The sequence below is a fragment of the Penaeus vannamei genome, chromosome 30 (genome assembly GCF_042767895.1).
Source record: "Penaeus vannamei isolate JL-2024 chromosome 30, ASM4276789v1, whole genome shotgun sequence".
NCBI lineage: Eukaryota > Metazoa > Arthropoda > Malacostraca > Decapoda > Penaeidae > Penaeus > Penaeus vannamei.
The window spans coordinates 11,109,132-11,124,131 of NC_091578.1; the positions used below are offsets into that span (position 1 = coordinate 11,109,132).

The window sequence follows — 15,000 nt, forward strand, 5'->3', positions numbered from 1 at the left end:
TTTGAGGCCCTTGCAGTTCCTTTTGACAATTTTCATTTTTATATAAGGAATAATTATGAAAACTTCTTAAAAACTATTTTGAGTCCTGTCTCCATTTCCCAGAGATATCCATTTCCATAACATTCAAACAAGATCATTTTTACTTTTAATCTGTCTCTTTGTCAGTGGTTTAGATCTCCCCACCCTCCAAGTTAAATACTGACAATGCCTATAGATTTTAACTGCTTCTTAATCTGTTCTAAAAAGAAAGTTCTAGCCGCCTAACTGTAAAGGAAATACAACAGAGCTGCTTGCTGCAAACAATGTTAAAAGAGAAAGAAAGAAAAAGCCTGAAAGTAAAAAGGTTATGTACCAATGGATAAAAGATCAAGTTTATATCACGAAGTCTAGATTATTATTCATTAATTTGAAATGTTTGTCATAATTTTTGGATGACTTGTACCAATTAACTGGGCAAGACCATTATAAGTAACCACTGGAAATAAAGGTATGTAAATATAATAAAAATGGCAGACTTTCGTAACTGGAGATGCAAGAGAGGAAGGTAATTATCAATATCTTTGGCCATATCACCATAATTACAGAAACAAATTACAATTCCTTACCAACCCCCCCCCCCAAAAAAAAAAAAAATCTTTTAACACAAATGCCCTTATCAGCAGGTTTTTGCATGTATACTAGATAAACAATTGAGTATGTTTCAAAATCTATAAACAATAAAAGCACAAGGTTATAATCTCCCTGTATATAACCTCTTACCACCAATTGACCAATATGCTCTCTCTTGATTTTGACATTCCCATCTGGCAGCAAGGTGATGTCCTTCTCATTCTAGCTAGGAATGGATAAGATTATTCACATGCAAACTAGTCACCCAGCACCAAATGGATAAACAGGTGTTCAGAAGAAATGACTAGTTTTAAAATCCTCCAATAATTTGCAAAGATATCCATACAGCCTCAAAGCTATTTCATGAGGAAATACCTGATAGTAATTACCCAGCCATGAGTGTCCCATCTCTACAGTTTCCTAGGTTTAAGTGTCCAGGTTCAAAATCAGTTACGAAAGCAAGTATGAGAAAAAGCACTATCTGCGTCCAAGCAGTTCATACTCGATACCTGAGTATCTAATCAGTGTGTTGAGTACCATGAGTAAAAATAAAATTATTCACTACTCCTAATCTCATGGTTGCTCATCATGGTCCTATAATCTAAAGTCCAGCCAATATTTTATTTTTTTCTAAGTAAACCAGACTTGCTAACAATACATTTTGTTGAAAATATGCCTGATTGTAAGGGCTGGATTCTACCACCTGGCCCACCATGAAGGGCTTCAGCTTGCAGCCCTACCCTTCTCCATAAAACAAAACAACTGTCAGTATTTTATACTTATATGAGAGGCTCTGCAATAAATATTACAATGTAAAAATAACAAAAGTAAATCAATGAACCAAAAAATTAACACTGGGTTAAAAATTTTGCTAGTAGCCATTAATGCAAGGTAGTTGATGTACACTGAGTTTTCCGTTTGTACCTGGCTCGTTTGGTAGTTTGCTTGGCTTCACGGCAAATGTGAACAATTTACAATAAACAATTCTTTTTGCCTTTTTCTGTTTGTTTCTCAATAGCATATGGTTATTTTTATTCAACTAACATATGGTTAATGTTCAGTCATGTGAACTTTTCCTTGTTGAGTCTTGTGGGTACTTGTTCCTGGAAGCTTTAAAAATAGATAATGGCATCCTGTATCACATGGCCATATATGTACTAAACCCAGGATAAAGAAAACTGAAGTTTAAGCTAATTGTTCCTTCTCTCCCAAAGTAATGAGCTAGGCCAGTTGATTTCTCCAGTCCTTTTCTAATCAGTTGCATCTTGTTTGCACTGAGAGGGAGGCTGTTCAATATCATGTCTGAACATAAGGCATACTGACACCTCACTCTTCTTGCTCTCTCTCCTAATGCATCCCTTTTAAGTAAAAGACAAGAGAACGCTCATATTTGAAACTAAGTAAAGCATGTGTACATGTAAAACTATCCGCTGCCCCTTTCTCTGGGAATACACAGAGAAAGTATAAACACAATAACCTAGTTTACTGGACCTTGAGAACATGTACAATTGTAATAAAGTATCCCCTCATGCATCTGTAAGCTTCATTGTATGAAAGTGGAACTGAACTCGTTATTTTCATACTTTGAAGTATCATCCAGTTTTGGCCTGTAATATTTTGTTAAAACAAAGATACAACATCATAGCTGTCACATTGTCATCTAACAGCTGTGTAGAAGAAAACATGTATATATATGAAAGATACATAGAACCTAGGAATGTTCTTTGGACTGTATATTCTTATGTCATGTCTCAATTTCTTAATAATCAAGAAAATATAAAACATAATAAAACAGGCCAAAAGCTAGAATTGAAAATAATACTTTTTTTGTTTTACTTTCGTCCACTGGAAATGCAAAAGGTAAGTTTCCCAATTTCCTTGCAACATTAATCATCAAATAACACTTCCTAACCAGGAATTGCAGTGTAAGCTTTTGCTAGACTAAAGATTTCCTAAAAGAAAGAAAGAAAAAAATAATAAAGAGTAGAAAAATATAATTTGTATCATATCTTAAGATAATGTAAATCTAAGATTGAAAAATGCAGTTATAGAAGTATGTAAAAATATCTGTTTCCTTCTTACAACACATTTAATTGGAAAATGCTTTATATTCTAGTTATCAAATTGCAAGTGAGAAAATCAAATTTATGTGCTCTAAAAATCACCATCATAGAGCTAGAAATATGAGGAAAAAAAATTACAAGTACATTTATATGTATGTGTATGAAATAGTATTCCCACTATATTTACAAAATGTAGGATAAAAGTGATGAAGACCTGTATTAATCAAAACCATAAAAAGTCTGCTCAAAAATATAAATGATGTAATATTAAGAAAAAAGTCCATAAAGAAATGTTCTGCAAAACTGTAAACTTAATGGTTAAACTTGTGTGATATTTAATGTTCCAATCATGTTTATAGCCCTTGAAATATATAAAAAAACTCAAATACTATTTCAAAAATATCCATAAGGAAAGAATTCACACACATTTTATACCTGTATGTAGCTTCATGAATATTAATTTTTCTACATTAGCATTTATAAGAAATAATGGTAAAAGAAATCAAGCAAATAACGAACAAATATAGGTAAATAAAATTAAAGTTGTAAACTTGAAAACGAAGTATTCCAGTGATCTTCCAATCTGCTACCATCCGTCAAATACTGTAAAACTATTATGCAACTCTTCATAAAAATGGCAACAAACAAGAATTTACCTGTGGAGATGCTATGCACCACTGCAAACATAAATGACCTGTAACAAGATGACAGGATCCATTTTCTACTAATAAATGTCACTTCTGCTGTCATATCCAACCAAAACTACAAAAGTGGGGGTAAACTGGCACAACTGAACATACCTCTCTCCAAGCAGGGGCAGGATCCCTTTTTGTACTGCCAAAACAAAACAAGAGATGGAACAGTATTATTGGCTTACCTGAGCAGCCATACCCTCTCTAGGTAGTTGGTGAGTATTTCCTCCTTCAAGTTCACATTTAATTGCAATTTCTCTTTTGGGTTATAAATTGGAGACAACAGAAAAAAAAAAAAAAAAAAAAAAAAAAAAAGACGGAGTTGCAAAATGGACTCTATGCACAATTCACCATTCACTTGTAAATTTATGCTAAAACATATTATAAAGTTTACTGTACCTCTTTTTGTAAGAAAATAGATAACTACTATTAAACAACAGACTTTCTGACATTAAGGCTATTATGAGTTACACAGACATGCTAATACAACACTGTATAAACTCACTGTCATCTCATTTCCATCACTAATTTTCTCTTTAACCTTTATGAAAGAAGACCTGCTTCCATTGATTTATCCAGTAATTATGTTTCACAAACAAGTGTCTTAAAAATGAGATGAAAAATGACATAGGATAAGCTGATATTTCATCTTGGTGGAGGTCCCACTCACCAACACCTAGAGTATCTCATGTGGTACACTTCCCACTCTGCAGGCCAACCTGCGAAGATGTTCCTGAACCACAGAGATTTGGGCTTTTCCAATTTGTGCAGTTGAACTACTGTGAACAGACAAAACCAGAACAAGTAGTAAGTACAAACGAGTGACCCACTGACCTGCAGTGTTGCACTAAAAAAGCACAACAAGGCAACACAGCCACCCCTGCAACAAGAGAGGAATGCGTCAGCCAGTTTACTTAGCAAGCTTCTCCTAAGCATACCATATATATATTTTTTTTTTGTGTGGAATTAAAACTTCCTTTTGCTTAGGCCTGAAACATAGAGAGATTACTGGTTTAGTCAGGTTTTTCTTTTTTTTTAAGCAGGTAATAACAATTTGAAACTTAACTTTCACACCATTCCTTTATTTTTCACATTCTGAATATCTGTACATGGATGGGGTTGTGTACAAAAGTCTCATGCTAGGCATAAAATCCAAACAGATAAAGATCCACTTGACTAACTAAAAGGGTCATAGGAAAAACTCCCCATTAACCAGTTTCATTTTTTGGAATGTGGTTATACAGAGATAATACTTCTGAGCTGGTGCAAGAAATAATTAGTTGGGTAGTTACTATGCAGACCACACTCGCTCGCTCGCTCACTCTTACTGTCTTTGCATTCACACCTTTATGTCTGCTCCACTTAATTTGAAACCTGCACTATAGTCTTGAAAGATTAATACATAAATATTTATAATGAATTCACTTCCATGGCATATACATAAAAATCCTATAATTCTACTGAAATAAAGGTTCTATGAGTAGTAACTGAAAAAATGTGAATTATTTATAACAGTATTTACAACAGCTGATTGATAGAAAGGAGCCATGAAAGCCATTCACTGTGTCAGTCCAGAAAACAGTATAAAATACAATTCACTGTATTCCTGATATAAAACTTTACAAAATTACTTTCTCTTACAAAAAGAACACCACTGCTTTCTTCTAATACTACACAATAGTGCTTTTGGACATGAGATAATTAAGTAGTGCCCTATACTTAAGTTTCTATTTCACTTATTTACATACAGTCTATATTGGTCTGAAGGTCTTTGCACTTACAAAGATGAAAGCTGAAGCAACGTTGCCTCATCGTCTCCAAGGCAGGGCTGCACCAGACAAGTTGGGGTCAGGTGTGTCAAGCAGCCTCAAGCCAAGGAGTCAATCCCCATGATTACTCACTGTTGGGGCTGGCCCTGCTGAGGTGCTGGGGGGGGCTGCTGCCCAGGTTGTCCCCAGCCCTGCTGGCCCCAACCCATCCACATGTAGCTAGGATTAGGCTGGTAACCATATGGGTACTGGTTGTAACCCATCTGGTTGTAAGGCATCTGCTGCGGATAATATTGCCAATAGCCCATCTGTCCCATTTGGTTGGTGAATCCTTGGCCATTAGAGTAGTTTGTGAGGCTCGGTTGAGCCCCATTGGCCTCCTGAGCTGGGTTGGTGGCCTGGTCAGCCCCAGTGTCCTTGCCCCAGGAGCACCTAATTATCTGTCCATTCAAGTTTGAATTATGCAATTCAACAATAGCCTGGCAAGCACTTTCTTTAGTTGTGTACTTTATAAAAGCATAACCTTTTTCTTTAAAAATCTTTATCTTTTCAATTTGGCCATGAGGCTGGAAGGATTTATGTAACATCTCTTCCGAAATATCTTGTTTCAAGCCGCCACAAAAAACAGTGGTATTTGTTGGTGTTGTCTGGTTATAAACTTCTTCATAATTCAACTTCTTCTGCTCAGGTTTATTTTCATTTGGAGTGTTGGCAGGTTTTCTTGTAGCCCAGCGTGTTTTGATCATTTTTCGGCCAAGCCACTGGCCGTTCATTGCACTGATACTTGTCTCTGCATCCATCTTCTTCACAAACACAACAAAACCATAACCTCGAGACTTGAAGCTCTGGGGATCCTTAACCACCTTGCAGTCTGAAATTTCACCGAACACTTGAAAAGCTTCTCTAAGCGCTTGCTCGTCTATTTCTGGGCTGAGATCTCCAACATATACGTGATGATGCCTACTGGTGTCTACCTTGGTGTACTTGTTCTTGTTTCCCTGGCCAGTTGCCCAATCAACTCGCATCTTTCGAGTCTGCAGCATTTTATCATTCATCATTGTAATTGCATTGAGTGCAGTCATGTGATCATTGAATTCTACAAAGCAATAGGGGTCAGTGGTGGGCTCGCGGAACATCTTGCAACTGCGGACCTCACCCAGCTGGCCAAACAGCATCATGATGAGCTCCTCGGTGACCGAACTGTCCAGGTTGCCCACGTACAACGTCCTGTTCTGCTCTGAGTGTGCCATGGTGCTGTCACCTGTGGAACCAACCACATCAGCAAGTCAGACACCCCGATACCAGCCTGTGTAACTCATCTCACCACAATCATTGCACCTACACCTTCAAATAAAGTGTGGCTGGCAGGGTGCTACTATTAACTATAACAAACGCCAAAATGCTAAGAACTATAACTACATTTGATTCTACCATTTAAATTTTAAAAATTATTTCTGACAATCTGGATGATCTTATATCATTCATAATTAATCAATTAATATCAATATCAATAATATTCATTAAAACAACACTATTGTATATAGGCACATATCTGAAATAGATCATGCAAGAAATTTAGTCCTAAATATCCTGTTAATATCCTTAGAAAAATACTTAAATCCTTAGAAAAATACTTAAATGTGAAAACTAACTGCATACATATGCTACCATCTATCATTGTAAGGAATAAATATAGAGAAACTTGTATGATACAGGATACTAAGCCCTAGAATATAATATATAATCTGAAGGTTTTCCTCCTATTTTCCTTTAAAGCTAGTTACTTTTAAAACTTCCGGAAATGGCATTTATGCAATTCAAATACACAGATAAATGACATTATATACCTGAGCACAAGAGCTTATCACTAAATAGCCCACAAGTGAAAAACTACAGCTTCTAAAGGACAAATAATTGAGAAACCATTAACTACTAGGTGGTTATTTGGATTCATTAACTAAAGAAAAAAAAGTAATAATAATAAAAGGAAAAAAGGAAAGAAAGAAAAAATCTCTCACACAGACAGACAGACAGACAGACAGAGACACACACACACACACACACTTCCTTATCTGATTCTTTATTACTGAAATTTCTATCCTATGATAAATGTGCCTCGTCTTTTCAATCATGCACAACAGTATTCCTGAGTCACAGGAATTTCTACATACAAGATGAAAATAAACTTATACTGCAGAAAAGAAAAGAAGAAGAAGAAGAAGAAAAAAATACAGCCATCCCTCCTGTACATACACACATACTATCCCCACTCAGTCTCACAAGCACCCTATATATACATACACTTAGAATCAAGTATAGGCCCACCAACTTGCACAAAGGATTGATAAAAAGAAAATAGCTTTAAAGTATTCTTTTAATGCTAGACAAAACCCCTCTGACAGGTTCTCAACAATGTAAGTAGTGAAATCAGTCAACAAATGTGAAATAACAAATAGGTAAGCACAAAGTAACATTATCATCATTTAATGATTAAACACTACTACTAAACTTGAATAGATCCCACATTTAGATTATGGCTTTAATTTGACCTTCCCCCCCCCTGATCTTTCACTCTCGATCAAAATCCTTCGCATCCTCCTCATCTACCTTCCTTTCATGCTGTCTAATCTTTTCCCTCTAACCAATTCTTTTCCCTTTGTAATGATTGAATTTGGATTCCTCTTGTTTTCTCCTTTCTCACTTACTCGTTATCTTTGCATTATCTGTTGTAATGCAATAACAAATTTGAAATAAAAAGATTAAAACCCAATCCTAATATCTGTATTCAAATACTAATTGTATTTCTTAGCATCTTACATAAATGGAATAGAATTTCTAGATTACAATCTTATATCCTATGGTGTTCACCAACATATCCAAAAAATTTACTAAGCATTTCAAGCAGTACATCTGAATTCACTTGCAATAACGTTAAGGGGGCCGTTGCACTTGATAATGAAATTAGTTCATTATAATCGGACTTTCACGATTTTTAAATATGCTATATATACATATACTACAATTTACACTACCAAGTTTCATGTCATTTGGATAAAAAACAATGAAGTTATAAAAATAATAATAATAATAATAATAAAATATATAAATCTTACTTATCCATTGACAAAATACTCTATGGCAATGCCTAAACTTGTAACGATTTGGATTTTGAAATTTCCTCTTAGTTTAGTGTCTTTTCATTATTAAACTTACACCGTATGATATATGGACTTTTATCACCTGAAATGAAAATTGGCATTGGTTCAAAAATCGCAAATCTATTTAACTTTAAAATGATCGAAACCCCATTGGAATCGCCTAAGTAATTAAGATTAAAAAAAAAAAAAAAAAAAAAAAAAAGAATTTTGACAAAGGTGTTAGTTTTGAGATATTGGGTTTTGAAGTTGAGGATACATTTTCCTCCATTTATCTAATTTATTCATTTATTATTAGCATTATTCTTTTTTATTAGAAATCTGAATCTGTCAATCTTGATACAATCTATGGCATTTACATGTATTCTGAAGTGTAACTGGTACCTGGTCCCCCCTCCCCCTTTTGCAAGGTACTAATGGCAATGAGTGCACATGATTGTAGAAGTACTGCATGTCACCAGAGGATTCGCAGTGCTTCGTGAGGCACTTAATACGAATAAACAACTGCTGGAGCTGTGATTCAGATGTATTTCTCATCGTATTATGTTCATTAGTTACAAGAATAACATTAATGATTAGTAGTGTCCTATTACTGTGTGATGAGGGCGCATCAGGGATGGTGTCGCGCCAAGGCATGGGACATGCAACCTCTCGCTCCATCTCTCTCGAAGTGACTGCCCGCCTTGTCTCTTTGTCGTGGCTGTCAGCTGTGCCGTAGGCAGAATTGCCAGCTAGCTACCAGAGAATACCAAAATAAATCGGAAAAACAAAATAAATAAATAAATAAAAATTGTCGAGTATATTTGCACGGACACGAAAAAGTAAACATCGGAACCTGAGGTGGGGGATTTAGAACTCTTATTTTTACACATTTAGCAGAATTATTTCCTCACAAGATTACCAAAGCCTACTAGTTTTTTTTTTCTTCTTAATTAGTCGAAAATTCGTCGCGACGGCCCCCTTAACTTGACTTTCATTCAACAACAGTAGAAAGGCTACTCTACTCAACCTTATCACTTAAATTTCCCTTTACACACTGCTCAGGTGTGCATTAATAATATACTAACAACTGAGAGCATATACAGCTGCAAGATGTGATAGGAAAAGGAAAAATGCAATGACACCACATAATAGCAGGGTAAAATACAAATCTGAAACAGGTTAAACTTGACATTTCTAAGAAATATAGCATTGAGAAGAGTTCAACCTTCACACTGTACCAAGGAAAATTAAAGTAAAAAAATTATTACTCTACTTTAAAACAAATGTGTGTTGTGGTAAAACATTTGAAATCCTTATAAATCAATTTAAGAGCATCTGTTGCCATCTGGTTCCTCTTCCTGACACATACTCTGCCAAACACTAGAATGTCTATCAAATCTGGCTATTCAATTCTGTTATTGCAGATATAATAATCTTTAAAAATACAGCAACATAAATGAAGGTAGACATAATGCAAACCTTGAAATTTTGAGGGCTGAAAGTCTAACAGGTTTGGATTTCAAATGGAAACAATACCTCTCTGACTTCTGGCTAAAATTTACAGTTTCTATTTTGAACATATTCATTTCCTGTGACATTTGCAGATTGCAAAGTTCTAAAATGATTTGGCATTCAACTATATTCAAATTGGCATTTTACACACTAATTTAATTGTTATCATTTTCATTGCTATATATCAATAAGGGCATTAGTGTGTATTCTAGCCAAATATTTTCTAATGAATAAATGTAATCCAGAATTTCAGGTCATCAAAATGCTAGATATATAAAGCCTACATACAATAAATACTTTTCCCTGTCAAAGTCTTACCCATTTTATACAAAGATATGATTATAGGATCTTCTAAACACCTTCATATTGAATTTCTAAAGTAAAAGTAATAAATGAACACTGAAGAAATGTTTGCCTACTTTTTTGTGATTAGATGTAAGCGACCCCCATTACTTCTGCAATAAAAGAGACATCTTACAAAGACCATTCATATTACATAGATACCTATATGGACACACAAAAGCATCTTTTAATTCTTTTAACTACTGCTTTCACACAGCCCAAAGAGACCAAGTTAAAAAGTAACACAAACAAGAACAGAGACTACAAAATGGAAAAGAAAGATTGTGGTGAAGGAAACATAATTTGAAGAAATCTTTGAATGCTGAAATCTAATTCAAGTAAGTTAAATGGAAGATCTGGTCTTCACATCTAATTTCAATCTGGAACCAAATAAACTGAACTCCTACTCCAGAAACCTAAGTTCCAAAATGCTCTGCATTACAAAAAAAAAAAAAAAAAAAAAAAAAAAAAGATATCTGATACACTGATAAAATATCAATTTCAAAATACTTATGGAAAAAAAAAAAAAAAAGGTTTTTACCTTAAACAAAAGCTACATACAGAAATAAAAACAGCTATAATTAAGCAATACATAACTTCACAAATGCGCAGGTTTCTTCTTACTAGAATTAATAAAGTGCAAGTTCAACTGCAAAAAATCTAGTCTGTTGCTTAGCATACACTAATGAATTGCCAATAATGACATACATCCTTAGTCACTATCTTGTAACCACCACTGCATGCTTATATTAGTATAAATAATTACAAATGGAGAAACTACAACAAAGACTACACTACTAAAGCCTGTATAACAAATATCAAAATTATCACGTACATCACAGAATGCGAGACACATCAAGGTAGAGTTAAAAATATAATTACAGTAAGTTATTAGTTTAGTACCTTTATAAGATGAAATACTGTACACAGTCCACAATTTTCTATAGAGTGACTTCTACATCAAATCTATCAGGATGTTTTACACTTTCATCATAAATTAACCCCTATGATCCGGATGACATGGCCATCACATCATGAAAAATTTTGGCTTGTGGTGTGGGTGACGTGAACATGCCGTCATGGAAATATTTGGCTCTGGGCTAAGGTGATGCAAACTTGCTGTCGTGAGCATTTTGGTTGAAGGCTGAGTTGACAAGATTGACTTGTCACAAGTGCACAAAGCTCTTGGAGGGAAATTAGACATTTAGAAAGGGGCTTTTGCATCATTCCCATCAACTGATGAATGAGCCACAACTGGAAGAATGCCAGCTCCAGGGAGGATGCTATTTCCATGCTCAGGACCCTCATACTGACAGCCATGAGCAGTGGTACAGATTGTATTACAGAAAATTAAATATTACAAAAAAAATAATAAAATAAAATTTAAAAAAATAATGTTACATATTGCTTTAATTATTGCACTGAGTTATGGACTACCTAGAGAGATTATTTGGAGTCTGTGCAAGGAAAAAAGTCTATTACCATCAGGATAATGAAAATCAAATGACAAGAAGAAAACTTGTGCAGAAAAACAGAAAATAACATTGCAAAGGGGAGGTATGAAATCTTGTCACAGCACATGAATATTTATTTGTCCTGCCTACAAGCCACGTACCCATCAGAGTGGCCAAAGTAACTCTAATGCCCGTATTTTGAGCTACGTGATGGCAGTGAAGCATCCGGATCCAATGGGTTAAACTCACAGCACAAATTCAGTCTAAAACAGCTACAGCAACAAAATTTACTGGGAACATGAATTCCAATTATATAATGAAATAGATCCCCTTTGCACTAAGAAGTTTTATACACGAGCAATTTCTTCATGGCTCTACATTGTCAGCCTGTGTTAAACAATTGATTTTCTTATAAAACAAATTATAGCATGAAGAACAATAACAATAAAAAGGGCTGGTTTGCCAATGCTTTGTAACATCTATACCGGAAAGATTAAATAAGGGAGTGTGACATATGAGAAAAGATTTACTAAAATTTGTCTCTTAGTGTTTTGTCAAGGCATGATATGCAGATAAAATGGAAATTAAAAATCTACTTTACTCAAAAAATAAAAATCAAACATCAAACTCTTTTTAAGGCAATTCTTAACACTATTGGAACAATTTACACAAAAATGTATATTTCAGAATTTTCATTCCATATCATAAAGGAGAATCTATAGATGTAAGTCAATTCAAGAAACAAAAGCTTAACATAATAAAACTTTCATTGCACCAAAATTCAACTAATTATATTGGTGTAAAAGAGTAAAACCAACTATATATTAGTAGTACCAGCAAATAAACTTAAACTATAATCATGCGATAATTCACTACTTTGATAAATCAGTTATTAACAGCTAAAGGTTATTAGCAACAGGTTAAATATTTTAAGAAATAACTTATTTAAAATCTACTGGTAAAGATGGCCATGCAATGTATCATGAATTTAGTGTCAAAGCAAATATAATGAAAGAATCCCTTTTTATGCTAATAGGAATTATTCTAAATACACACAATTCAATCAAAATTTGGTATTTGCATTCTGAAAGCAAAAGCACAGAGATAGCTGTGAAACAGATCTGAGAATTGTGTAGTTCATTATTCATATCTTTGGCCATAGATATTCAAAGAAGTCCTGCCTTGTAACTATAGTTCATCTTCAAATGAGACCATATAATAAAATATTCATATCAGATGTTAAATCAAATCCCTAATCATGACATTACCAAATTTAAACATCCTTCATAAAAAATTACTAATGATCAACTGAAAGCACATTAAACGCATAAATGGATAGCAATGTGAACACTGTTTAAGAACCACTCATTTCTTGCTATGGACAAAATGAAAATGGTGACTATAATGGCATTAACCTTGATTAGCAAAACAAAGAAAATTAAACGTGTTGTCTTTATAACTGAGAAATATCTGGTAACACTGATCTCTCTTTGTGTGAAAATACAGGAAATGAATTAAGCTTTTGGTAAATCTAAATCCACACAATCATATCCTCTTGATTGAAAGTGACTAGAATACCAGAGAATACCTACAGACAGTAGGCTACAAATATTTCATTCACTGACAACACTAGCTGTTTAAGTAGAAAGCCTGGCATGAGGTGATAGTGATAATGGGTAAGGAAAAGAAAAAATGCTATTTACTTGGTCATTTTGATATTGTAAAGCTGATAAACAGTAGTTGGAAATACTTCTCTTATCTTTAAATGAAAAAAATACATTGTACAGAGCCTTGCAAAAATAAACTGTACAAACATTTCTTGACAAAATGTTAATAAAATGCTGTTAAAATTCCCTTTCTGAAGAGAAAAAGTTGCTGAAGAATGTTAAAGTAACTGCCCCCAGATAACAATATTTCCTATAGTGTTTTATAGGCTCATCAATAAACTCTAAAGGGGGGGAAAAATTCAAATTTACCCCTTACCCAAGCTAGTATCTGGGTATGTACAGGATAAAAATGCTACAATTCCTTGATCTAAAATTTTGTCTTTCTTCATATTTGAGATGTGGAAATGTAATGTGTCAAATCAAAGTAAGTAACCTGAGCAAAGTTTACCTTTTATTTATGGTATACATCATACCATTCTTTACTATCTGACGGAGTGCGAGTTAAGAAAAATAAAATAAAACTACGAGTTCAAGTTCAATTCTTTGTAAGCTTGGGATTCCGTCATTCCATAGAAAATGTATATATATAAAAAGTAAAACATCCTGTCTTCATAGCTAACCAAATACCAATATAATTTCTACTAACTGAACATGGCTAAAACATTCTTAATTCCAAACAGATAAAATAAGGATAATCAAGTTTAATATAAAGCCAAGTTTACTATCACTGATCATGGATAGTAATTATACAAAATAGTACTGTATTAAGTGATGTTGTGGCCTCTATCATATACACTGGCAAAGGCCTACAAACCTTCACCTCTTATAATCAGGCAAGAATGGATTGGATGCTAAATCACTTGCTAAGTGAACAAACCATCTTACTAAAATGTAAGTGGTACAGGTTTGACCCCCCCCCCCCCAATTACTAGAATTAAACACCATTTTCAAATGTGAATTCAGGTAAATCTTACAAATTTTTAGTATGTGGCCTGTGCACCAGAATATGTAAAGTAGAAGTTTGATGGGCCATCAAATACAAAGACATTGATTAATCACCTGACAATGTGCCACAAATGGCTCAACATTATGATTGTTGTCCTTCCAGCACACACCATAGTGCATGTCACAAAAGATATGGATTGAATGCATTCTTTGAAAGTTTTTTTTTTTTTTGTGCCAATACCAACCATTATGGTATTAATTGATTGTTTGTGACGTATTTACACTATGGTGTACATAAACTTCCCACTAATGGTACTTTATGTTCATAGAAGCCACTTTTAGTGTTTATATTGGTCAATACTGAAGTGGCACCACTTAAAATGCTTGCTTTGGCTCCCACACCTGTTAGCACTTTGGCAAAGGCCAACCAATCTCCCAATATATTCTGGCAATATAGAGCCTGTACACCTTTCAGAAAAATCATTCTTTATCTTTCCAGGATATATGCTATGCAGGTTTGCTGACTTTTGCCAAGCCCCAAAAGTGCAGATGTCATAACAACCACTTGAAACAATGCCACTGTTATGGAACCTAAATATAACCCAACACTGAGATGCCCTTAATAATGCATACAAGCCTTTGTGTGCATGACAGTGAAATTCATTATCATATGGTCTTTGTCTGCGACATCAATATCAGTGTATAGATTTTACCCCAAAAATAAAGCTATCCATTTAGCTAATTAATCATCCCCTATTAATACAAAAATATTTAGCTTTAACTTGTCCAAATCATACATGGTAGTGGACT

The 15,000-nt window shown here is 34.1% G+C and overlaps 2 protein-coding genes across 6 annotated transcripts in view; both read right to left on the reverse strand.

Annotated features, from left to right (window-relative positions):
- Nucleotides 1–15,000, reverse strand: part of LOC113817192 (sphingomyelin synthase-related protein 1) — a gene marked incomplete at its 3' end in the record, with an annotated part of 78,626 nt that overhangs the window by 61,714 nt on the left and 1,912 nt on the right. The window contains 2 exon segments of one of the 2 annotated variants that reach the window (XM_070143021.1): nt 3,473–3,506; nt 4,199–4,244. 2 annotated transcript variants of the gene reach the window in all.
- Nucleotides 4,426–15,000, reverse strand: part of Rox8 (TIA1 cytotoxic granule associated RNA binding protein Rox8) — a 12,561-nt gene continuing 1,986 nt past the window's right edge. The window contains exons 2-4 of one of the 4 annotated variants that reach the window (XM_070143017.1): nt 10,202–10,237; nt 8,882–9,019; nt 4,426–6,394 (exon numbers count right to left, since the gene is read on the reverse strand). In XM_070143017.1, coding sequence (XP_069999118.1) covers nt 5,262–6,394; nt 8,882–8,948 — 1,200 coding nt within the window. In that variant the 5' untranslated portion in view covers nt 8,949–9,019; nt 10,202–10,237 and the 3' untranslated portion in view covers nt 4,426–5,261. Of the gene's footprint in view, nt 6,395–8,881; nt 9,024–10,201; nt 10,238–15,000 lie in introns of all 4 variants that reach the window. The other 3 variants (XM_070143016.1, XM_070143015.1, XM_070143018.1) reach the window with 3 other exon arrangements.